We start from the raw sequence: 26,765 nt of genomic DNA on the forward strand, positions 1-26,765 counted from the left end.
GTAGAGATTGACAAATTCAGGGCTGAAATCATCCAAATGATTTTAGAAATGAAGGTGTGTAGAGTATAAAAACACAGTGGAGCACTTCCTGTCTTACCACATGATGACATCACAAGGTGGAACAGATCATTTTAAGCTTTGGAGACACATTTTCCTCTGTCCTTGGTCACAGCACACACACACAGAGAAAGCTTATATTTTCTATAGGAGGTGAACCTGACCCGGAGGAGAGGGGCTCGTTGGGTCTCACGCGTGCCCAGCTTCATGCACTTTTTCTGGGCTTTTAAGCGTCTGTCTGAGCCACAGAGACCCAGAGGGACATGTGGTTTTACTGAAAGCATTCTCACTCACTCTAATGCCACTGAGCGCGACAAAGACATGTCCACAAGAAACCAGAGAGGAGGGAGGAGAGAGGGAGGGAGGGAGGAGAGAGGGAGGGAGGGAGGAGAGGAGAGAGGGAGGGGAGGAAGAGAGGAGAGGAGAGAGGGAGGAGAGGAGAGAGGGAGGGAGGAAGAGAGGGAGAGGAGCGGGAAGAGAGAGGGAGGGAGGGAGCGAGGAAGAGAGAGAGAGAGAGAGAGAGAGAGGGAGGGAGGGAGGGAGAAGGAGAGGGAGGAGAGGGAGAGGAGTGGGAGAGATACAGTGAGGAGAGAGAGGGAGGAGAGGAGGAGAGGGAGAGGAGCGGGAAGAGAGAGGGAGAGGAGCGGGAGAGATACAGTGAGGAGAGAGAGGGAGGGAGGAGAGAGAGAAGGAGGGAGAGATTCAGTGAGGAGAGAGCGGGAGGGAGGGGAGAGAGGGAGGAGAGAGGAAGGGGGAGCAGGAGGAGATGGGGGTACAATGAGGAGAAAGAGGGAGGAGAGGGAGAGGGGATGAGAGAGAAGGAGAGAGAAGGAGGAGGGAGGGAGGACATAGAGAGGGGAGGTTAGAGAGATACAGAGAGGAGAGAGGGAGGGAGGGAGGGAGAGGGGGGGAGTGATACAGTGAGGAGAGAGACAGGGAGGGGAGAGATATATAGAGAGAAGAAAGGAGGGAGGGAGGGAGGGAGAGAGAGGAGAGAGGGAGGAAGAGAGGGAGGAGAGGGAGAGGAGTGGTAGAGGAGTGGGAAAAGAGAGGGAGGGAGGGAGCGAGGAAGAGAGGGAGAGAGGGAGGGAGAGAGGGAGGAGAGGGAGCGGAGTGGGAGAGATACAGTGAACAGAGAGAGGGAGGAGAGGGAGGAGAGGGAGAGGAGTTGGAAGAGAGAGGGAGAGGAGCGGGAAGAGAGAGGGAGAGCAGCGGGAGAGATACAGTGAGGAGAGAAAGGGAGGGAGGAGAGGGAGAGGGAGAGAGGGAGGGAGAGATTCAGTGAGGAGAGAGCGGGAGGGAGGGACGAGAGGGAGAGAGCGGGAGGGAGGAGAGAGGGAGGGAGGGGAAGGGAGAGCGATACAGAGAGGAGAGGGAGGAGAGAGAGGCAGGAGAGAGGAAGGGAGGGGGGGAGAGAGTGGAAGGAGATGGGGGTACAATGAGGAGAAAGAGGGAGGAGAGGGGATGAGAGAGAAGGAGGAGAGAGAAGGAGGAGGGAGGGAGGACATAGGGAGGGGAGGTTAGAGAGATACAGAGAGGAGAGAGGGAGGGAGAGAGAGGGAGAGATAGAGGGTGAGGAGGGGAGAGAGATACAGAGAGGAGAGAGAGGGTGGGGGGTACAGTGAAGAGAGGGAGGGTGGAGGAGAGGAGAGAGCGAGGGAGAGAGGAGAGGGGGGGAGGGAGGGAGGGAGGGAGGGAGGGAGAGGAGGGGGAGTGATACAGTGAGGAGAGAGACAGGGAGGGGAGAGATATAGAGAGGAGAAGAGAGGAGGGAGGGAGGGAGAGAGAGGAGAGAAGGAGGGAGAGAGGAGACGGAGGGAGGAGAGGGGGGAGGGGGAGAGCAGTAAGGGAGGGAAGGAAGGGATGAGAGAGAGATAGAGGAGAGAGAAGGAGGTAGGTGAAAGAGGGAGGGGACAGAGGGAGGAGAGGGAGAGGGGGAGGGAGGGAGGGAGGAAAGAGAGCAGTAAGAAGTGGGAGCAGAGAGATACAGAGGAAGAGAAGGGGAAGGATAAGTGAGAGATACAGGGGAAGAAGCAAGGGAAAGAGAGATATGGGGGTAGCAAGAGAGAGAGAGAGAGAGAGAGAGAGATACAGAGGGAGAGAGAGGAGATATAGATAAAGATAGAGAGACAAGGAGAGCAGCATTTTAAAGATATTCGGGAAAGGTTCACTTCTGTCCTGTGAATGGGACATTTTTTGTATCGATACCTGCTCAAAAGAGTATCTAGTTTTGGTATCGATTAGTATCCAATTTTCAATACTTTGAACAATCCTAGTCACCACATTTGGCCTGGGGCAGGCCAATGAATGCAAGGCGGCATTGCAGGAGAAGTGTCTTGCCTAAGGATACAATAACAGCACCACTGCTGCCCACCTGTGGGTCTTGTGTTCCCAGTGGTCTTCCATCTGATCACTGACCAGGCCTGACCCTGCTTAGCTTCAGAGACCAAACTAACACTGGTGTGGGGTTGCATATGCTAGAATGAATGAGTTTTCAAACATGCAAAAAAGTGGCTTAATTTGAAAGTGTGCCACAGCTGCTCATTTGGAGAGCGGCTGGCAGTGGCAGAGTAATTGTAGGTGTCCGTACTCGTACCTGCTAGAGCCGCCAAAACAGTGTCAGGGAAGTTTTAATGAAGCAAAATCACTGTACTTTTAATCAGGCTGTTTGAAATGTTCAGGACAGGTCCATTAGACGACGCCTCACAAACTATTGTAACAACATGGGAGAAAATACAGCACTATTTAAGGCTAAAATACTTGTATGTAATTGGGGTCTGTAGTCTCTTCCTCTCAGTGCGGAGGTTGTGGGTTAGAATCCTGATCTCTGTGAGTGTTTTTTGTGATCATTATCATATTGTATAAATGGTGATTGATTGAGATGTTTGGGTTAAAGGAGCCAAAGGAGCCAAAAGAGCTAAAAAAGCCAAAGGAGCCAAAGGAGTCAGGTAACTCTGCTGTCAGATTCTGCTCTCATTTCTCCCTCGGTGATATTCAGTTTTAGACTTAGTGTTAGATTTGTACTTCCTGTAGTTTTATAGTTGTTCATTTATAACTGTGGAAATTGGTAGTGCAAAAGAGGGTTAGAGCCATGAGGAGGAGGCAGTCTCAGGGTTGGTGCAGTGCGAGGGAGCATGTTTCAGGGTTGGTACAATGCGGGGGGGAGCCTGTTTCAGGGTTGGTGAAGTGTGGGGGAGCATGTTTCAGGGTTGGTGAAGTGTGGGGGAGCATGTTTCAGGGTTGGTGCAGTGCGAGGGAGTCTGTTTCAGGGTTGGTGGAGTGCGGGGAAGCCTGTTTCAGGGTTGGTGAAGTGTGGGGGAGCATGTTTCAGGGTTGGTGAAGTGTGGGGGAGCATGTTTCAGGGTTGGTGCAGTGCGAGGGAGCCTGTTTCAGGGTTGGTGGAGTGAGGGAAATCCTGTTTCAGGGTTGGTGCAGTGTGGGGGAGCCTGTTTCAGGGTTGGTGGAGTGAGGGAAATCCTGTTTCAGGGTTGGTGAAGTGTGGGGGAGCATGTTTCAGGGTTGGTGAAGTGTGGGGGAGAATGTTTCAGGGTTGGTGCAGTGCGAGGGAGCCTGTTTCAGAGTTGGTGGAGTGAGGGAAATCCTGTTTCAGGGTTGGTGAAGTGTGGGGGAGCATGTTTCAGGGTTGGTGCAGTGTGAGGGAGTCTGTTTCAGGGTTGGTGCAGTGCGGGGAAGCCTGTTTCAGGGTTGGTGAAGTGTGGGGGAGCATGTTTCAGGGTTGGTGCAGTGCGAGGGAGTCTGTTTCAGGGTTGGTGGAGTGCGGGGAAGCCTGTTTCAGGGTTGGTGAAGTGTGGGGGAGCATGTTTCAGGGTTGGTGCAGTGCGAGGGAGCCTGTTTCAGGGTTGGTGGAGTGAGGGAAATCCTGTTTCAGGGTTGGTGAAGTGTGGGGGAGCATGTTTCAGGGTTGGTGAAGTGTGGGGGAGCATGTTTCAGGGTTGGTGCAGTGCGAGGGAGCCTGTTTCAGAGTTGGTGGAGTGAGGGAAATCCTGTTTCAGGGTTGGTAAAGTGTGGGGGAGCATGTTTCAGGGTTGGTGCAGTGCGAGGGAGTCTGTTTCAGGGTTGGTGGAGTGCGGGGAAGCCTGTTTCAGGGTTGGTGAAGTATGTTTCAGGGTTGGTGCAGTGCGAGGGAGTCTGTTTCAGGGTTGGTGGAGTGCGGGGAAGCCTGTTTCAGGGTTGGTAAAGTGTGGGGGAGCATGTTTCAGGGTTGGTGCAGTGCGAGGGAGTCTGTTTCAGGGTTGGTGGAGTGCAGGGAAGCCTGTTTCAGGGTTGGTGAAGTGTGGGGGAGCATGTTTCAGGGTTGGTGCAGTGCGAGGGAGCCTGTTTCAGGGTTGGTGGAGTGAGGGAAATCCTGTTTCAGGGTTGGTGAAGTGTGGGGGAGCATGTTTCAGGGTTGCTGCAGTGTGGGGGAGCCTGTTTCAGGGTTGGTGAAGTGCAAGGGAGCATGTTTCAGGGTTAGTGCAGTGTGGGGGAGCATGTTTCTGGGTTGGTGAAGTGCGGGGGAGCATGTTTCAGGGTTAGTGCAGTGTGGGGGAGCCTGTTTCAGAGTTGGTGCAGTGTGAGGGAGCCTGTTTCAGGGTTGGTGCAGTGTGGGGGGGGCATGTTTCAGGGTTAGCACAAGACACTTTAGCCCCTGTAGGCTCCTGGCATAGTGCACTTTAAATAGCTAAAACTCCACACACTTTAGTCCAGTTACACTTTATTCATTAAAGACCAGCTCCAGCTCCTCTTTGCGCAGCACTGGCTCTTTGGTCACTGAAACATATGGCTGAACTTATTTTGGTTTGATTAACGCTTGATTTTGCTGATTTACTTTAGCAAGATTCAGCTAAATTCTATATTTCGGTGCCAAATTGTGTTGTGCATTGACTTGATGTTTGTGCCAGCCAGCCCAAATAAACTAATAGAAACAAACAAAGGCTTTTAGGATGATTGTTTAAATAAACTTTGTACTTTAACACTTTATTCTGTCCCTTATTTTGTCCCTTGTTTTGCCAAAGTTGCCCTTAGCCTCCCCTGGGTTACATGAATAAAAAACAAACACGTTTGTTCTTGATCGTATCTTTATTTCAGTGTAAACAAACTCTCAGAGGAGCTTCAGCCAGGATCGACGTCGGACGTTCAAACATGATTCAATAATTTTACATTAAAATAATATGATTTTTACACTCAACAACTGCCTCTCAAGACAAACCTTTCACTGTCGTTTACTGGAGAATTACCTGATGTATACTTTGGGAATTTTTGTTCAGTTTCGAAACATTGAGCTGTAAATTTGGGATTTGGAGGAACATTTTTCAACAATTTTCCAAAACCAAAACTTAAAGTACCTGTGGTTTTTCCGTGTATTTGAGCAAAATGTGTCTTGCCCAAGTACAGAGATATTGTATAAGTGGCTCTTGAGGTAAAAATAAGTCTACTGTGTGCTGTCTGCGTCTAATTATAAAACATTTCACTGTCCAGTTCTACATGCATTAGGTAAGTGAGGACTAACCACTGCAAACTCTTTAAAATGAACGTGTTTGTCACATTTTAAATCAGGTACAGCCCCTTTAATGCACGCAACTTAATTCATTTTTGTCACCCAGTGTTACTGTAAAGTCTTTGTTGCACATGTGTAGATTTACATTATTATTTTGGGGTTGATAGTTTGAGTGCTGCTCTGACCTATTTTATACTTTTTATGTGTCCTTGAGCAAGACACAGCTACTAACTGCATACCATTAAAATGCAAAAATACATTTACTTCTTACATACTTAAAGTATGTTTTTGTAGCTAGCATTAGATTCCACCCATCTCATAGAAAGAGCAATGATACTTAAAGTCCTCTTAAAAAGTATCAAAATAAAACTTCAACTTTACTCATCTCCTTCTCCTTGGGCGTCTCTGAAAATAAACCAAAAACCTTCAACCCGGGGTGAGCAAATGTACTTTTTCTGTCATTTTGATTTGGAGTTTACTTCAAAATGATGTAAAAATGACTAAATATGAATATCCTTGGGTGAGTGAGGAGCTGGTTTTGAGAAGCAGTTTGTTTTGGTGCAATAAAAATAACAAAATAATGAAACAGGTCCATTTGAAAACCCAGTCCTTTCAGCCCAAATATTCATTCTCTCTGCGTTTGTACAATGTCATCAGGTCCAAAGACACTGCAGAAAAATCAATATTCTCATCTCAGAATATGAATCATTATTTGACTAGTTGAAGCTGCACTGTGGAACTTTTCTCAAGAAGTTGCTTGTCTCCATGGAGATGTCACTGGTTATTGTTTCGCCTGGAATATTCCCTATCACGGCATTATACATGTTTTTAAATTTGTTCAATTACAAAAACATGTATTCTGACTGAGTGGGGTCGCCTCTCCACAGATCAGACCAGTAACTTGGCCAAGCCGTTCCAAGTTTAATGCCACAGTGTGAAATATTCAGGTAAATCATCACAGAGACAAGAAAAGTTTGACATTGCACTTTTAAACGTGCAATGTGGAATTTTTCTACGTGTCACTTGCTTGTCGTTTCCATGGAAATAGACAAGTTTAATGCCACAATGTGAAATATTCCAGGCAAAGCACTATACCATTTCCACAGTGACACGAAAAGTTGCACATTGTAGTGTCACTTGCTTATCATTTCCACAAAGATAGAGAATTTTTATGCCACACCGAGGGCCATTCCAGTCGACGCAATAACAACATCTCTATGGAGACAAGCAGAAGAGTCACACAGTGAAGCTTTAACATTGTAAATTCCAGTGATTTGAAGTCTTGGTGAATGTAGTGTGGGGTTGTTCCAGGTTAGTATTTGATCATTCACGAGAAACAAAGACACTAAAGCAGCCAAAATAAAACTTTTACATCAGTGCAACAAAAAATAAAGTCATTGAAATATTTACAGGCAAAATCGACAGAACAAACACATTGGGATAAACAAGTCCAATATGGAGGAATGAACAGGTAACGGCATTGACATGTCACTGCTCTGCTCTGCTCCTACAAACTGGGACTTTAAAGCTGCACTATAGAACTTTTCTAGTAGAGGGTCTGCCACCTGCTTTTCCCCATTAATCTCTACAAGTTCCTGGGGTCCACCTGCTTGTCACCATGGAGATATTATTGCTTTCCTTGGAATGTCCCACAGTATTGTATATATGTGTATTATTCAGCTTCAGCCACTTTTGCCTCCAAAACCCTCTTTTATAGGGACATGGAAGAACGAGTCGGCTCTTTTGAACGGTTCCTTCATGTTGGGAACCGGATCACACTTTTTAAGCTAACTAATGTTTTTCTGTCTAATTTGTATGCATTTTTATACTGATTAAAGCTGAACCGGCATATACAACAGCACAGAAGCGGTGCAGGCGACTCGAGTGAGAGCAAAAAAAACATATCTGGCATCATAATAATACGGTTTTTAGATGATTATTATTGTTTGATTTAGATTGTGTAGAATTCCAAAGGGTAAACTCACTCCCACGCTCGGTTTGAACCACGTTAAACACATCTGAGCCTTGGTCGTTTCTCTCTGTGATTAGTTTGTACATAAAATAAGTTCTCACGTTATTCTGTCATATAAATATAATATAAAAAACGGATCCAAAAGATTCAGATCCCATAAAAGAGCCGAAAGTCCCATCACTAACAGCCCAACAGTGTTTCAGCTCAGACTTGTACACGTTTTACCTTTTACTGTTTGATTAAGGCAATTCTTCTCTGAACCCATTATAGACAGAAAGGTTTAATGCCGTACTGTGGGACATTCCAGACAGAGCAATAGCATCTCCATGGACACAAGACGGTAGAAAAGTTATAGTGCACCATTCACTGTCTACATAAAGTATATATCCCATTACAGATAGACCAGTTTAATGCCATACTGTGGGAAATTCCAGGCGAGGGAACAGCATCTACATGGAAACAAAAATGTAAGAAAGTTATAGTGCACTATTAACCTTCTACATAAAATACATGTTCCATTACAGATAGATCAGCTTAATGCCATAATGTGGGACATTCCAGGCCAAGCAACAGCATCTTCATGGAGACGAGCAGGTAGAAAGGTTACATAGTGCACCATTAACCTTCTACAAAAAGATGTGGATTCCATTACAGATAGACCAGCTTAATGCCATACTGTGGGACATTCCAGGTGAGGCAACAGCATCTCCATGGAGACAAAAAGGTAGAAAAGTTACATAGTGCACCATTAACCTTCTACAAATACATATCCCATTATAGATAGTTAAATGTAATATGCCATACTGGGACAACATCTCCATGGAAACAAGCAGGTTGAAAGGTTACATAGTGCACCATTAACCTTTTACATAACATAAGTAACCCATTTTAGACACATACGTTTAATGCCATATTGTGGGACATTCCAGGCAGTAGCATCTCCATGGAGAGCACCAAGTAGTAGCATCACCATGGAGACAAGCATGTAAAAAAGTTACACAGTGCACCTGTAACCTTCAACAGAAACAGAAAAGTATCAAATTACAAACCAGTGGACTGCACCTTTAAGAATGTCTTTACTTTGAGACAATATGGGCTTTTGACAATGTTTGATCTGCTCTTTTTTCAGTTTTACCCTTGAAACAAAAAACAGCAGACAGTTCATCTCTTCTGTATCTGACGCTGGATTCATGTGGATGTGTATTTATGGATTTTTCACTCAAATCTCTCTTTCACATCTGCTTTTTTCGAGGTTTTTTCCGCACATCAAAAGTCAGTCCCAGGAGACTCCAATGCAGTTCACACAGCATCACAGCCTCCTGTCTGCATCCCGCCCAATCCCATTACACGCGTTTACTAGAGCTGCTCAATGTAAACTACAGAAACATGACGGTAAAAAGAGGCACGTCATCTTCTACACTGCAAAAAAGTACTTAGAAAATGAGTTACGCGAGTTCAGAGTATGATTTTCACTTGAGTAGATGTGTTATTTTAGATAAGTTATCTTCCCTGACAATACCAAAGTGTCACCTCTCTGCATTCTCTGGTCGTCCAATCAGATTTGCTTATTTCAGTGATGCATTTGAAACATTGGAGCTCATTGGTCACCCAACATTTTGAACAAAATCTCTCTCACCTCAGATTAAGAGAGTTTAATTCTGCAGATATCCACCTTCAGTCCTCTGTGATATTTGTGGCCATATTTGTTTTGATACGGACAGACCGTGCATGTCCCTGATTGGCTAATGCACCTGTCAATCATGTCCATCTGAACTCAGGGAGATTTGCCAGTGACTCAACAGTGTGTACTCTGGATCTCAGGGAAAACATTCTATGCCTTCTTACAAGCAGATGAACGTGATAATTCTGAACGACTCAAGTACAGGTTCACATTCTGCGCTCGGTTTAACTCACAGATTAAACTTTTACAGTGTAGTTATAATTGTGTTAAAACATTACCGCACTGGCTTCATAGCTGCTTTACACAAATGCACACGTTTTTAGAAATATGACAAATATTAAATGAAATTAAAGTTTGGGAATATTGTTTTTCCCAATGAAAGGCAAGGGCGAAGTATGATCACGGCAGCCATTTTGTATTAAACTGTATGGTATGGTTTCTGCTCCTCCTCTCAAATCAGGAGGTTGCGGGTTCAACTCATTGTCTGTTTATGAAGAGTGCACGTCCTCCCTGTATTACTGCGGCAGAGTGGTTATCCCGTCTCCTCCTCTCAGTGAGCAGGTTGCGGGTTCGACTCCTCAATACTACATAACCGTACCATGCAGTTTAACACCAACATGACTTTTTTTTAACATTGAGCCCTCATTTTAAGTTTATAAATTGCAACAAATGTGCCACAGACTTAAAGCCAAAAACAGAACAGCAGCCAGACACAAGCCATGTTAACAGAAATGTTAAACTTATACGGCTCACATTGTTCATTAGTGTAAATCAGGCCAGTGATCCCCAAAGCTGTGTTTAACGGGACTTTTATTTTGAAAGGTCAAAGCTTTTTAAAAAAAAATGTTTGGATTAGTCAAAAATAGGCCATTGGTTTACTTAGAGTTCATGAATATTTTAGACAAAGGTGGGTGAATTTTTTTTTTCAAATTTCAACCAAACCTATCTCGAAAATTTAAATTCTGCCAAGTTTTAGCAAAAATATTCAGTTTTTACCTTTTATAGACTGGATTTGGATAATTTCAGAATCTTTTTTGTTCATTAATGTGACTGTACCTGATTTTTTTCTGTGTAGCAGAGCAAAGATGTGTACAGACATATTGTATAAGCAGCTCTTGAGGTCAAAGTCCGCTGTCTGCATCTAAAGTGTTTTATTGTCTGAGAATAACTGTGTGTGTTAGCATGCTAGTTGTTGTTAGCATTACAGTGATGGCAAAACTCTGCTCTAATGTCTGAAAGTTATGAAAAGCACTTATAAACTCATGGTGGTGGATCATTAGGATGCTCAGAATGCATAAGGTCAGTGAGGAATAACTTTCTGTTTTTCAGGTTTTTAAGACAGTAAAACTCAGGTACAGCACCTTTAAAAATACAAGGATTTTTTTTTTTACTAATCTCGTAATGTATAAGAAATTATCGGTGATCATTAAATACATTGCAAAAATGTAATTTGGTTTTATTATGAACTGATTCCAATAGACCAAAGCCTCACAGTTTGGGTACCACTGCCTTAGGTTTCATAGCTATACACAACCCCACTTTGTTTCAGAATCACATTTGACTAAAAGTCGAAGTTGAACTTTTTTTCACATTTTCATAAATAAATAAATGTTTTCATTAAAGCCATTCGCTCGGGGAGTTTGGGGGAGTTTGGGGTTGGTAGTTTGATTCTATGTGAAGCTCTGCAGAGGCTGGCTGACCCTCATACAGGCCCAGTAAAATGCTCGGGCCAGAGTCACCAGGACGAGCAGCAGCAGCACGGCCCAAGACGCGTAGATGCCCGGATACATCTGAGCTTTAGCCCACGTCCCCGCCTAGAAGAGAGGAGAGGGGGAGAAGGAGAGAAGGGAAGAGAAGGGAAGAGAGGAGACGGGGGGGAGAGGGAGTGAAAGTTAAGGCCTATTTGTACTTTATTAAGTAGTAAGAAGTTTGTTCTTACACCTAGAGCTGTAGGACCAAGAACAATCTTCTGGGTTCAGACATTTCATACTTGATCAGGCTTTCTATTGATAGCCTCACCCTCACCTTTTTGTTGAAAATCAAACTCCTAAACACGACTAAGAATGTGTTGATCACAGGCTCCTAAAAACGTGCTGTTTAAATCCATTTTGGGTTTGTTCTTGAGTTTTCAGACCATGTTCAGATCATTATAGATACTAACGACTAATGTGTTTCACTCTATTTATTTACTGCAGCTCATGTTTTTTAGAAAACTTGTTGGAGGATAATCCAGCTTTATGGTTTGGTTTCAATATTATCTTTTACTGTCTATATTAAATGTCAGCAGTACACTGCAATAAAAAAATGTTTTAGTGACAGGCATAAATAGACTTAAAATGAACCTTTGAAAATCCAGCAAATCACAGCACAGGTGTCAGCGAACCACAGTTTGAGAAATACTGAGGCAGATTTGATTGAAATCTCAATCAATACAAATTAGAATAATTGCACATGCCTAATCTTCAAAGAAATCCCCTTATGATTCGGGAACTGAACCTGTAACCTTCTTGGGGTGAGGCAAGCATGCTCACCAATGAAAACTTGAATATATTCATATATATTGAAATACCATCTTAAAGAAGTGTAGAATATATATGTAAAATAAAATTGCTTCATATGCAAATGAGTCATTTTAAGCTGTGGTGATGATAATGAGTCCAATCAGACTGAGTGAAGGCCGCAATCAGAGCTCTATGTGAAATGTCCTGTGCATTTGTAATGAGGAGTCCAGCCTCTGCAGCAGAGACATGTGGAGCCTTAAAGAAAGAGCTTAAAGAAACAGGGAAGTACTTTACAGTAAGTCACTAAATGTAAAATACACATTTAGTGACTTAGAAACGTGTATCCTTATCATCTACTCTGTTTATATCTCAACATTTCTTTTGCTTTATCTTATTAGTGATATTCATTTAACAATGCATCAGGACTGTACTAAAATGTGCCAGTGATGGTCTTTGTTGAGCTTCAAGTCTAGCATCAAATGTGAATGGACCAAACAATGAGCTAAAAAAAGGGCAGAAATATCCCTTCAATGTAGCATTCCTCTAAAGCCGGGTGTCCACTGCACGATTTTGTCCAATGAAAGATTTTTAACTGTGGGGAAAATCTTGAGTCCTATCTAAAAATTGAGGGTCTTTGGTCTCAGAGTGACACTGGGGCGAAGATCAAACTTAGAATGTCGCACGACCAAAGACGAGCTGCGTCTGATCTTTAGCCTGTCTGATATTTCAGTCTGTTGGCCTCAGAGTGAGCCCTCCTCACTGTGTCTGCCATCAATCTCACAACAGTAAACACAAGGCCTCCTCAAGAACAGCAGAAGAGCTCCTCTGAATCAGATCATTTCTCCTCTTTTCACTTGAATTTACTCACTTTTATAAATGCAAAAACACTGCTAGCATGTGGCGTTAACCTTAGCTAACCATTGTAATTAGGAAGACGTTACTGCAGGAGCCTGATATTCACTCAGACAAACTTTGTGCACTATCGCACAGTCGCCTGTGTGGTGTCCTATCATTTAAACTCCTCACATCATGTAGTGTGAAAAAAAACATGATGCAGTCCTGGTTTACTCCTAATTTAGTCCTGGCTTGGTCCTGGTTCAGTCCTGGTTTAGCACTTGGTTTAGGGCCTGGTTTGGCTCTGGTTCATTCCTGGTTAAGTCATGGTTTGGACCTTGTTCGGTCCATGTTTGATTTAGTCGTTTTTTTAGTCCTAGTTCATTTCGGGTTTAGTCGTTGGTTTGGTCCTGGTTTATTCCTTTATTTGGGCCCTGTTTAGTTCTTGGTGGGGTCCTGATTCAGTCTTGGTTTAATCCTGTTTAGTCCTGATTTATTCCTAGTTAAGTCCTGGTATTGTCCTGATATAGTCCCGGTCCAGTCCTGGTCCAGTTCCGGTGTAATCTTTGGTTCAGTCCTGGTAGTCCTGGTTTAGTCCTGGTTCAGTCCTAGTTCAGTCCTGGTTTAGTCCTGGTTTAGTCCTGGTTCAGTCCTGGTTCGGTCCTGGTTCGGTCCTGGTTCGGTCCTGGTTTGGTCCTCGGTTTGGTCTTCGGTTCAGTCCTGGTTTAGTCCTGGTTCAGTCCTGGTTCGGTCCTGGTTCGGTCCTGGTTCGGTCCTGGTTCGGTCCTGGTTTGGTCCTCGGTTTGGTCCTCGGTTTGGTCTTCGGTTCAGTTCTGGTTTAGTCCTGGTTTAGTCCTGCTTCAGTCCCGCTTCAGTCCCGGTCCAGTCCTGGTTGAGTGTTACCTCAAACCCCACACCTCACTGTGTGTTCGTGTGGCATGTGAGACAGTTGATGGACAGTTAATTTCATATTTAATTTTTATTTTCCTCGTTCTCTGCCCCTATTGAAGCTTATGTAGAAGTGAGAGAGAAGTGGTTCCAATCAAGTGCTAAGTGTTCTGCTGCAGAGACCAAAATTATTTAATGAAGAGAGCGGCCGACTTTGAGTTGAGCCGTGGGATTTCTACAGAGTTTGAAAAATGACTTGTACTAAACCGCACAGGAGCAGAGCCAACTGTGAAAGGAAAAGAGCTGTTATACTGAGGAATAGAAGGCATTCTTCACTTAGTCCAGTTAATATGAGCACAAAATGACTAACCATTGTGATTTATAAATGCGCCTTGCTTCATTCAACGTCTTATATTAATGCTAGTGTTAAAATACTGATAACATTTGGAGATGGTGTGTTGGAGACTGGCCACAAGAAGTAACCAATTTATGCAGTTTATAGCAGTGACCCACTGGGACTGAACCAGAACTAAAGCTAGACTAGACAAGGGCTAAACTGAGGTCTTAAACAGGGGTGAATAAGGGCTAAACCAGGGTTAAACTAGGACTAAACCAGGACTAAACCAGGACCAAACCAGGACCAAATCTGGACAAAAGCAGGACTAAATAAGGACTAAATCTGGTCTTATCCGGGGTTTATCCAGGACTAAACCAGAACTAAACCAGGACTAAACCAGGACTAAATCAGAACTAAACCCGGACTAAACCAGGACTAAACCAGGACTAAATCAGAATTAAACCAGGACTAAATCAGAACTAAACCCGGACTAAACCAGGACTAAACCAGGACCAAACCAGGACCAAATCTGGACAAAAGCAGGACTAAATAAGGACTAAATCTGGGCTTATCCAGGGTTTATCCAGGACTAAACCAGAACTAAACCAGGACTAAATCAGAACTAAACCCGGACTAAACCAAGACTAAATCAGGACCAAACCAGGACTAAACCACGACTAAACCAGGACCATATCAGGACCAAATCTGGACACAAGCAGGAATAAATAAGGATTAAATCGGGGCTAAACCAGGGCTAAACCAGGGCTAAACCAGGGCTAAACCAGGGCTAAACCAGGGCTAAACCAGGACTAAGCCAGGACTAAGCCAGGACTAAGCCAGGACTAAGCCAGGACTAAGCCAGGACTAAGCCAGGACTAAGCCAGGACTAAGCCAGGACTAAGCCAGGACTAAACCAGGACTAAACCAGGGCTAAACCATGACTAAACCAGGACTAAATCAGGACTAAACCAGGACCATCTTGTAGATAGTCCTAGTTGTGTTTGGTGCACTGTAACCATCCTTTTCTTTTGTATGGAGATAGACGCATGCTTGGGTTTAATCCTAATTTAGTCCTGGTTTAGACCTTGCTTCATCAGGGTTTCGTCGGTGTCTAGCCCTGGTCTAATCCTGGTCTAGTCCTGGTCTAATCCTGGTCTAGTCCTGGTCTAGTCCTAGTTTAGTCCTGAGTTGAGCTGAGTGAACATTTGTGGACTACATTACTACCATGAGTGGTCGCCTCATTGTTTTATAAAAATCATGAGAACACAAATCAGATGCAAAAAGACCCTGTGATGTGAAAGACTTGGCTCAAATCTGCATCATTTTGCTTTGAAAATCCACAAACACATTTCTCCTCCTCCTCTACCTCTCTCTCTCTCTCCCTTCCTCTCTCTTTATCTCTATCTGTTCTGTTCCTGCTGTATTTCACACCATAAGAGACACTTCCAGGAGAATACTGGGCCAGATGTGTTGAGGAACAAGTAACTGCTGCTTGAACTGCGGGTTAATAAAAATAGTTCAAATTATCCAAGAAAATAACATCAAATATGCTCCTCAGACTGTTATCCATGCCTCCAGCTGATAAAGGAGAAAGAAGTCTAAAACAGTATCTGCTAGGGTTGTTAAAAGTAGCAAGTATCATACTGAAAAAGTCCCATTCACAGGACAAAAACGAACCTTTCCTGAATATCTTTAGAATGATCTTGAGCTGTATCAGAACAAGTATAAGACACATAGACTAGTATACACCCAGCCCTACTAGCTACAAAGCTGGTTAGCTGCATAAGAAAAGTCATTTGAGCACTGTTTTTAAAGTGGCTGAATTTACTTTCACTAGATCCATCCATCCATCCATCCATTTTCTTCCGCTTATCCGGGGCAGGGTCGCGGGGGCAGCAGTCTAAGCAGGGACTCCCAGACTTCCCTCATCCCAGACACGTCCTCCAGCTCCTCCGGTGGGACCCCAAGGCGTTCCCAGGCCAGCCGAGAGACATAGTCCCTCCAGCGTGTCCTGGGTCTTCCCCGGGGCCTCCTCCCGGTGGGACATGCCCAGAACACCTCCCTAGGGAGGCGTCCAGGAGGCATCCTGAGCAGATGCCCGAGCCACCTCAGCTGGTTCCTCTCAACGTGTAGGAGCAGCGGCTCTACTCCGAGCTCCTCCTGTGTGACCGAGCTCCTCACCCTATCCCTAAGGGTGCGCCCGGCAAACCACCTTTTTCTGGTCGAGAACCATGGCCTCGGATTTGGAGGAGCTGATTCTCATCCCAGCCGCTTCACACTCGGCTGCAAACTGCCCCAGTGCCTGCTGCAGGTCCTGGCTCGAAGAAGCCATCAGGACAACATCATCTGCAAACAGCAGAGATGAAATCCTGTGGTTCCCAAACCAGGCCCCCTCCGGCCCCTGGCTGCGCCTAGAAATTCTGTCCATAAATATAATGAACAGAACCGGTGACAAAGGGCAGCCCTGGCGGAGTCCAACATGCACCGGGAACAGGTCTGACTTACTGCCGGCAATGCGAACACAGCTCCTGCTCCGGTCATACAGGGACCGGACAGCCCTTAGCAAAGAGCCCCGGACCCCATACTCCCAGAGCACCCCCCAAAGGACACCACGAGGGACACGGTCGAATGCCTTCTCCAGATCCACAAAACACATGTGGACTGGTTGGGCATACTCCCATGAGCCCTCGAGGACCCGATGAAGAGTATAGAGCTGGTCCAGTGTTCCACGACCAGGACGAAAACCACACTGCTCCTCATGAATCCGAGGTTCGACTATCGGTCGGATTCTCCTCTCCAGCACCCTGGAATAGACCTTACCGGGAAGGCTGAGGAGTGTGATTCCCCTGTAATTGGAACACACCCTCCGGTCCCCCTTCTTATACAGAGGGACCACCACCCCGGTCTGCCATTCCACAGGCACTGTCCCCGACCGCCACGCGATGTTGCAGAGACGTGTCAGCCAAGACAGCCCCACAACATCCAGAGACTTGAGATACTCAGGACGGATCTCATCCACCCCCGGAGCCTTGCCACCGAGGAGCTTGCCAACCACCTCAGTGACTTCAGCCAGGGTGATGGACGAGTCCGCATCTGGGTCCCCAGTTTCTGCTTCCTCCTCGGAAGACATGACAGTGGGATTGAGGAGATCCTCAATGTATTCCTTCCACCGCCCGACAACATCCCCAGTCGAGGTCAGCAGCTCTCCACCCGCACTGTAAACAGTGTTGGTGAAGCACTGCTTCCCCCTCCCGAGGCGTCGGACGGTTTGCCAGAATCTCTTTGAGGCCGTCCGATAGTCCTTCTCCATGGCCTCCCCGAACTCCTCCCAACCCCGAGTTTTTGCCTCTGTGACTGCCCGAGCCGCGGCACGCTTGGCCCGCCGGTACTCATCAGCTGCCTCAGGAGTCCCACGAGCCAACAAGGCTCGATAGGACTCCTTCTTCAGCTTGACGGCATCCCTTACTTCCGGTGTCCACCACCGGGTTCGGGGATTGCTGCCGCGACAAGCACCACAGACCTTACGACCACAGCTACGAGCAGCCGCATCGACAATAGAGGTGGAGAACATGGCCCACTCAGAGTCCATGTCTACAACCTCCCCCGGAGGTGGGAGTTGAAGACCCCCCTGACAGAGGGCTCCGCCAGACGTTCCCAGCAGACCCTCACAATGCGCTTGGGCCTGCCAGGTCTGTCCGGCTTCCTCCTCCGCCAGCGGATCCAACTCACCACCAGGTGGTGATCAGTTGACAGCTCAGCCCCGCTCTTCACCCGAGTGTCCAAGACACGCGGTCGGAGGTCAGATGACACGACAACAAAGTCGATCATCGACCTCCGACCTAGAGTGTCCTGGTGCCACGTGCACCGATGGACACCCTTGTGCTCGAACATGGTGTTTGTTATGGACAAGCTGTGACTAGCACAGAAGTCCAATAACAAAACACCGCTCGGGTTCAGATCGGGGAGGCCGTTCCTCCCAATCACGCCCCTCCAAGTGTCACTGTCGTTACCCACATGGGCGTTGAAGTCCCCCAGGAGAACAACGGAGTCCCCGGTTGGTGCACTGTCTAGTACCCCTCCCAGGGACTCCAAGAAGGCCGGGTACTCTGCACTGCTGTTTGGCCCGTAGGCCGACACAACAGTGAGAGACCTGTCCCCGACCCGAAGGCGCAGGGACGCGACCCTCTCGTTCACCGGAGTGAACCCCAACACGCAGCGGCTGAGCTGTGGGGCAATGAGCAAGCCCACACCAGCTCGCCGCCGCTCCCCGCGGGCAACGCCAGAGAAATGGAGAGTCCAACCCCTCTCAAGAAGTTGGGTTCCAGAGCCCGAGCTGTGCGTGGAGGTGAGGCCGACTATATCTAGCCGGTAACGCTCAACCTCCCGCACAAGCTCAGGCTCCTTCCCCCCCAGCGAGGTGACGTTCCACGTCCCCAGAGCTAGTCTCCATGTCCGGAGATCCGGTCGTCAAGGTCCCCGCCTTCGACTGCCGCCCGGATCTCTCTGCACCCGCCCCGCATAGATGTCTTTAGATAATTAAAGAGAAGCACTTCCTGGATTACCACCTGATGACATCATGTAGTGGAACCAAGTGTTTTGATGTCCGGGTAAATACGATCACTCAAACATAAGTGAATGAAACAAAAGACTCCGGCTATGTTTCTGATGAGTAAATAAGAACTAAATTTTGAACCCAGGCAGTTGGTTCCATCTGGTTCTCACACAACAATGCCTCTGGTTGTATTCAATTGTCTGTCTCTGGTCATTTCTTCCTTATGGTTCTCATCCAACAAGATGCTTTTTAAAATGTATAGGTTAGTTATCAGTCTCTAACTCTTTATATAAACAAAACTAGAAGAAACAAAAGCCATATATATGTAACACTATAGTCAATTTGGTACAGGAAGACCTTTAAAGGGGACATGTGCCAATTTACCCTGGTACAGAAACATGCCTGCATTAGGCCTGGTTAAGACCTAGTTAAGACCTGTTTTTAATCCTAGTTTAGACCCAGTTTAGCCCTGGTTCAGTCCCTGGTTCAGTCCAGGTCCAGTTCAGGTTTTGCCTGGTTTTAAATTCTGGTTTGTTGATGACTTAATATAATATATAGTTAATTACTTCTCTCATTTTCAATCTGGTTCAGATCTGGTTCAGACCTGGTTTAGTCCTGGTTCAGACCTGCTTCAGACCTGCTTCAGACCTGGTTTAGATCTAGTTTTAGGCATGGTTCAGACTAGTTAGTTTAGCCCTGGTTATGTCCTAGTTTAGATCTGGTTTAGACACCGTTTACTCCTGCTTTAGACCTAGTTTAGACAGAGTTTAGCCTCGGTTTAGCCCTCTTAGACTTGTTAACACCCTAGTTAAGTTGACTAACCCTGATCTTAGTCTTTCAAAGTAGTTCTTAGTCTCATACATTCCCTGTGCTGATCTGAACCCACTGCTCGAAGTTAAAACAATCAGAATAACTCTCTCAGGACTCCAACATGGCCGACATTTTTTCAGTTTAAAATTCGGCTTTTCCATTTCCACTAATTAAACTCAGAGACAGGGAATTAAAAGTTTAACACCATCAAACTATAGAATGCTTAACCTGAGCCAACTACATGACTAAAACCGCCTCACTATTTGACGTTATTTCAATAAAAAAAACTCCAGTCTTCAAATATAGAGATGGAAGAGCAATTTGCTACGCAGTCGATAATATGGAGGGTGTTATTCTCTATGGGCTGGTGCATACATAAGAGAAGAGCACAGAGTTTCATGTGTATATTCTGCCCTCTACTGGTTGGAATAATAATAATGTGTATTTATTGATGAACAGTATTTTGGGCAGTGGTGGAAAGTGTACTGACAATTTGTACTCAAGTAAAAGTATAGTTGCATGGTTGTCCTCAATTACAAGTACAAGTATTAGTGCCAAATGTCTACTTAAGAAAAGGTATAAAGCACGTATGAAACACTGGTACTTTGCAATGACATCACGCTGGAGGGGTACTTCCTGCATGTCTATGGCTGAATGTTCAGCAGTTACCATGGTGAAACAATGGACACATTAGCAAAAACTGCCAAATAAGTTGTTAAATGGTTTTAAAACATGTAAAAAAAAAAAAAAAAAAAAAGAATTCCAGCTAAGTTCTTAAGGGTCAGATTGTGGTAAAACAAAGCTGAGATCAAAGACTAATGTGAGTAACAAGCTTCAGACAGAGCAGTGCCTCTAGCTAGCTAGTCTCAGTCTGAATTTTAGAACATGTTTGTACAGCTCTAGAAGGGAGTTTACAGGGTACAGGGAGTTTTTAATGCAGAAGAAGAAAGGAGATTTTGTTGTTTGTGAAGGAAATTATGGCACTAATCACAAATCGTAACTGTCCAAATTAGCAGATTTTTGGTTCATATTTAGTTACTTTCACAACACAGTCAATTACTAATATTTTCTAAGTAATTATTAAAGAGGAAGGCTAAAACTATGACTTATTCAATATTTTTTTGACAAATACAATGTGAATAATGTAGAATGTCAATAACTGAACAGAAGGTTCAGTTATTGACAGAAGAAAGTATAGACAAGATCAAAGCTTCTAATCTGAGTAACATCTTTAATCAAACAGTCCCAAACCATTGTCAGCCTCAACATCCAACCAACAAGTTTATTGATCTGAACATGTGGGAGAAGGTCAAGAACACAAAGATAGACTAAACCTATAAAAATAAACAGGGCAGTAGATGAGGGTCCCCCCAGAATAACAAACTTTTCCTGTTTAATTCAGACTCCTGGTTTAGACCCACTTCAGTCCTGGTTTAGAATTAGTTTAGCCCTAGATTTTGACCTAGTTTAGACCTGGTTCAGACCTGGTTTTGCCCTGGTTTTAGCCCTGGGGTTATCCCTGGTTTAACCCTGGTTTAGTTGTGGTACAGACCTTGTTTTAGCCTTGTTTTTAACCTTAGTTACCAGAATTAGAATCCATTTATATTAGAGGAAGGTCCATGTGAGGTTCCTTGCCCCAGGCCCCCAAATTTCTGTTTACTGGCATGAATATAAATGCCATTTTAATCTATAATCATTACAATGTATCATTACATAGAGATTGAGTGTATTCTTACAATGAGGCCAGCCGTGGAGACGCTAAAAAGCAAACAGAGAAGAAAACACCACAAGCTCCGCCTCCTGGGATACCGCTGACCAATGGAGGAGCTGCAAAATATAAACATTTTATAACATTAGAAGATATGAGGAATCTATAACCCAAAAGCAACAATCATACAAGCTAATCTGTGATAAAGAGACACTTACACTTTCCTGCAGTGTGGGCATCGGGCCAGTGTCCGGTCTGTGAACTCTGTCCACTGAAACACAAAACAAACCTATGATATAACACTGGGATCATCTGTAAAGACGCTAACAGTATGAGAACAGGGCTGAACAAGGGACACGCAAAATGCAGTGGTGAAAGAAGTACTCAATTTAGTTACAGATGTACAGATGCAAAAGCAAAAAATACTCAAGTAAAAGTAAAATTATCACCTGAAAAAAACTATTTAAGTAAAAGTATTAAAAATATACTTAAAGAATAAGAAGTAAAAGTGTTTCATGCAGATTTTGAGACCTAATATAGCTTCAAATGTGGTGATTTTGATAAAGATTTGTGCTGAATTTTTTGTTCAGAAACAACTGAATCAATAGTTTTCTTCTTTTTACTTGTATATTTTTGTTTCCTCAAATTATGAACATTAAAAATAAACCCTCAGTCTTTTCACCAGGTCTCAAACTATCACAAAAAAAATACTTTGTACTTTCTATTCCACTACAATTTTGAACAGGCCTGAAAAGTAAAATACTGCTCTCAAATGTAGTGAAGTGAAAGTAAGAAGTATCCACTGTAAAATTTGCTTAAGTAAAGTACAGATACCTAATACTGACTTTACTTTTACTGAGTGAGCAGTTTTCTATGGTGTGGAGAGTGACATTATTGGTCAGCCTCTGTCATGCTCTGAGTGAGTGACAGGTGGACTTAACCAATCACAGTGAAGTGTTCTAAAGCAAATAGTATTCATTCTTTGAAAATGACATAGTGACCGGACAGTTTAATCTGTTTACGTGTACTTCTCTGTATCAATAATTTTGCACAAGATCATTATAATTTTGAAAGCTTTTGCCAGTGCCACAAACCATGCCCACATCAAATAACTAATACACAGATAATGTCTTGTGAAGTTGAGTTTGGAAAATATACTAATATACTATAATAAATGAGTTGAAAACCTGTATGAGGTATGGATGTAAAATGTCCATTAATTTTGCCATTGTCCACTGTTGAGCTCCATAGGCACAGACCTGTCTTCTTTATTCCTCCCTTAAACATTGCCCTGTCAGTTTGCGTTGGTCCTCAGACTGTAATTAGGACCTGCTCTCACACTGAGCTGTCAATCAAACTCTTCAGGTATCAGCGAATAGGAGGAGGTGACGGATGATTGGCTCACTGCCCGAAACACACAGCTCCATTACAACATGTACTTTTCCATTTTAGGATTCAGGTCTATTCAAATCTGTTCAAATCATTCCTTTCTGTGAACTGTATAACAAGAAGCAGGGCTGCAGTTACAGGAAAAATCATGAGTATTAAAATACCTATTTATTTAAAGGTCCTGTACCCAATTTTTTCCATGTATCTGCGCAAAATTTGTCTTGCCCCAATCCAGCTATATTGTGTACGTCAAAATAAGTAAGCTCCGTTCTGTCTGCATCTAATTACGTGTTTTAGTGTGTGAGAATCAGGACATCCGCCTTAGCACGGTAGTTGTTGCTAGCTTTACCATAATAGCAAAAAGCTGGTCTGGTCTCTTAAAGTTGTGAAAAGTGCTTATAAACTCATGCAATCTGAACATCCTAATTATTCACCATGATAAGGTAAGTGAGAAATAACTTTGGACAGCACAAACTGTTATATATATTTAAATTAGTTATTTCTATTGTACATTCAGACTATTTTAAAAACATTAATACCCAAATACAGATTATAATACGCTAATCACAGGCTTCTAGAGACAGAATATTTACAGCAATAAAAGTCCTGATGCGTTTCAACTATGCAAATGCTCTTCTTCCATATCAGTCGATCTCTAATAACAATTATAACAAGTTGCGATTAGTGGATTAATCGTTGCAGCCCTTTGATACAAACCACATTTCAAATCAATGGGGTTGTCGCACATTGCAGCTTGGTTGGCAGTGAAAAGAGACTACAGTACATTATGAAGTACTTCCACATCTCCACACTCTTTCCTGCTGTTTGACTGTTCTCCGCACTAGATTCTCCTCCTCTTCACACAGACACATTTATGGGCCCCAGAGGAAAGCCGTATCGATCCAAACCAATAACTCTGCATTTACTTTGCCTGGTCTGGTCTCCACTCCACTGCAGCCAATAAAACTACTAATAAAGCAGCAGCAGGGGCACAAAGGCAAATGTCAACTTTATTATTGCACTTTTACATAGAAATACATCCAAATAGCACTGAAACTCTGCTGTATTTGACACTCAACTTTAGGGATGTAAAAGTGACCATGGCCGTGTGAAGCTCAGGCTTGTGAATTAGCTAAATGTATGTACCAAAAATACACTTTTCTTCTTTCATTTGGCGGTATTCAGAAAAGTTATGTTCTAAAACCAAATGAATACATATCATTATCAGTATCATATTATGTAAATTAGTCTCCAAATTGCATGTATTAGTGAGTAAAAAAAAATAGTGCTCTTGTGGTGAGTGGATGTTTCATTCTTTAATAGGCTCTGAGCACACTAGCGCCTCAAAGCTAACTGTCACGTTTATTAAAATCTGAAAACATAAAATAAAAGCCCTATTAAAATTCTAAATAATTAAAAAAAGATTTCCCATTATTTTTATGTGTAGAATGCTTCAGTGTTGAAAGTGAAAATCTCACTTGCCCCAGCCCAATGTATTTCTTTGGTTTTAGGAAAGTAACTGTCACAGTGCTTGTATTTGTGATCATAAAAATGCAGGGCATGTGTGTGTTTAAGGTATGCATGAGTTAATAGTACCAGGAAGGTGTTGCTGCAATGTCCACAGGACACCCTGGCTCCGGCCGGCTGAGGCTCTGGACTGGCTGGACCCGGATGCACAGGGCCCAGGTTTATTATCCTCTTACTGAAAACAGGCAGAGACAGAGAATGAATGCTTAGAGACATGCTTCAAATACAGACACAAAATAAGCACCAATCCATGAGCAACGTCTACATCTCCAAAGCTCTGTTCCACCTTGTGATGTCATGAAGCAGTACTTTTCAAGTTAACAGCTCCTTTTACCTTTAGTTCAGTAGAGATTAGCAATTCCAGAGGTGAAATTATCCAAATGATTCAAGTGAAGGTGTATGAAGTTTAAAAACACTGTGGGGCACTTCCTCTACCACATTACATCACAAAGTGGAACAGAGTGTTTTCTGAGAGAAGAACTCAGCCTAAATATGCAGGGTTTGTGTGTTAAACATGTGTGACTCAAACAAAACACAACAGGTCTGTTTGTAATGAGGAAACCACATTAGAACATCATCAGATCAGAAAATAGTGTAATATGGGCTCTTTAAAAACATCCACAGTTGACCAAAGTGCTGAACCTAAGACAGTAAACCCCAATACATACAATAAAACAGTAAAGAAAACAACATTAAGATACAGTACATTTAGGCCAAAGAAAAATTATAATGGTAATAATTTGCCTAAAATAGCACTCTCGCCTCACAACAAGGTCCTAGCTTTAACACTTGGGTGGTGGAGTTTGCATGTTCTCCCTGTGTCTGAGTGGGCTTCCTCCGGTTTCCCCCATCAACCCAACACATGCACAATAGGCCAAATCCTCTAGCTATGGTAGTCCTAACCAAGACTAGCTCAAGATCTGGAGATGGGTCCCACTGGTCCTGACAGGTTTAATCCAGTGACATTAAAGGATCAGTCAAATGCAGTGGACACATTTCACTATGGCAATAATAAACTATTTTGTAACAATAATAACATTTCAAACTCAAATAATTAGACAATATATAGTCATTTTCAACACAAAATATTAGCTCTTTCTCTATTGCAGTTTGTTTATTATTAGTGCTAATAAAGATCAGAATCATGCTAAAATTGTTCAAGAAAGGTCAAAGTTTGTTCTGTTTGTGTGTTTTTTTTAACCATCGATACTTTAAACTGCCCATACCCAAAATATGTCACTACACATATTGTAAAAGCAGCTCTCTACTGTCTGTATCCAATTATAATCAGGAAGTGTGCTCATTGTTATTAGCTTTACCACAACGTTCTCTGAAAGTTGTGAAAATCACTCCAACTCATTGTGGTGAATAATTAGGATGCTCTGACTGTATAAGGTGAGTGAGGAGAAACTTTGGACCACTGTAAACTGTTTAAAATGAACTAGTTCTGTTTTTCACATTAAGACACTAAAATCAGGTACAGTGCTCTTAACCTTGTATGTCTTCATAAAATCAAATCTAAACTTAGTTCTTGTAAAGTTATAAACCTTTCCACTTTCATTTTGTGTTTAATTTGAATAGTCCATATGGCAGAGCATTGGATTCATCTTCATTGCAAGTTAAACTTCCTCATAAAGATAAATATTCAGTTGATGTGGACATTATTTAAAACCCAGAGGTGTGTTAAACAGGGCGGCTGGATTCTGCTGACGCTCTCACTTTGACAGAGCTTGTGTGAAAACCTCATTAAGAGCTCACATCCTGCTCCTCAGCTCCAGGGCCTCGGCTGCCAATCTCTCTATGCACACTCATGCACATTATAACACAACTGTCTGAATGCACTTTATGAAGCGGAGCACTGTGGCATCAGCTGCTGTGTCCGCTGTACAGACAGAACAGTGGGGATAGTTATGGACACAGACTCAAAGACCAACTGTTTTTATGTAAATGAAAAATATATAGACCCCAGAAAAATCCTCAAATCCTCAAAAACCTCAGAAAAATGAGAACTGAGCAGGCCATTGCTCACTAGTTTGAATACTAAAACCAAGTGCACACTGCCACTGTGTCCTGTGTCCTTAGACTCAGGGACTTGGGACGCTGGAAGCCTGCCAGTCTGTGGCCAGGGCAGGTCTGGATGCACATCTACTGTGACAACGAATACACTTTTTTTGTATTTCAAAATTCACCAGGCTTCACAAATGGATTATTATTTATAGTATTTTTCCACAGCAAGAGCATCCTGACATTTATATTCACAGATATCATCAGAAATGCTACATTCACACATGTCCTGCACATGAGTCAGAAAGCCTGTTCTCAGCACATGGCATGTTTGGAGTCTGTGAATAGACCCAATAACAATTATTTGATCACTAAATTAGCTGACGATTATTTCAATTGCTGATTAGTTGTGATTAATCAGTGAACTTGTTGCAGCCCTGCACTTCATCCCTCATACCCCTGTATGAATCTGAAGTGTGAGTGGTGAACCAAACAGGTGTGATGTCAGTCAGCCTGCCCCAGGGCATCTGTGGCTACAGAAGTAGTTTACCATCAAACAGTGTGGAGTGGAAGAATAATGACACCAGTGTGGAGCTTCAAGAGGCTGGCTAAACTTGCGAAACAAATGTAAGGCATAATTATTAGTAGTATTAATAAAACAGAAAACATAGACTGTTATCTTTTGCTCCGCCTCAGTGCAGCCAGGAGGAAATATGAAGTGAATTTAAAAATCTGAATCTCTGGAGTATGTCTGTAATGATGACATTATTATTGGTGGACTATTTTAGAAAAAGTAGCATTTCTGCTAAACTGGCCTCTCTCAATTTCTCAATAAATATCATACTTTGAGATTTGTAGATGGTTACTGCTCTAGCCCTTAAAAAGGCACTGTGCCTTATTTTTACTGTCTTAAAAACGTGGAAATCAGAACTAGTTCATTTTCTTTGTGAGATGATCTATTTATTTATTTTGTTTAACACTGACACTTTATTCTTATTGTATGACACT

At 43.5% G+C, this 26,765-nt stretch overlaps 1 protein-coding gene across 1 annotated transcript in view; it reads right to left on the minus strand.

The window, feature by feature from the left end:
- Positions 1–5,132: 5,132 nt before the first annotated feature.
- The window catches only part of pip4p1a (phosphatidylinositol-4,5-bisphosphate 4-phosphatase 1a), a 41,194-nt gene continuing 19,561 nt past the window's right edge, over positions 5,133–26,765 (minus strand). The window contains exons 4-7 of the mRNA XM_033982471.2: positions 23,823–23,928; positions 21,056–21,108; positions 20,866–20,956; positions 5,133–11,021 (exon numbers count right to left, since the gene is read on the minus strand). Coding sequence (XP_033838362.1) covers positions 10,878–11,021; positions 20,866–20,956; positions 21,056–21,108; positions 23,823–23,928 — 394 coding nt within the window. The 3' untranslated portion in view covers positions 5,133–10,877. The remainder of the gene's footprint in view (positions 11,022–20,865; positions 20,957–21,055; positions 21,109–23,822; positions 23,929–26,765) is intronic.

This window comes from Periophthalmus magnuspinnatus, chromosome 17 (genome assembly GCF_009829125.3).
Source record: "Periophthalmus magnuspinnatus isolate fPerMag1 chromosome 17, fPerMag1.2.pri, whole genome shotgun sequence".
NCBI classification, from domain to species: domain Eukaryota; kingdom Metazoa; phylum Chordata; class Actinopteri; order Gobiiformes; family Gobiidae; genus Periophthalmus; species Periophthalmus magnuspinnatus.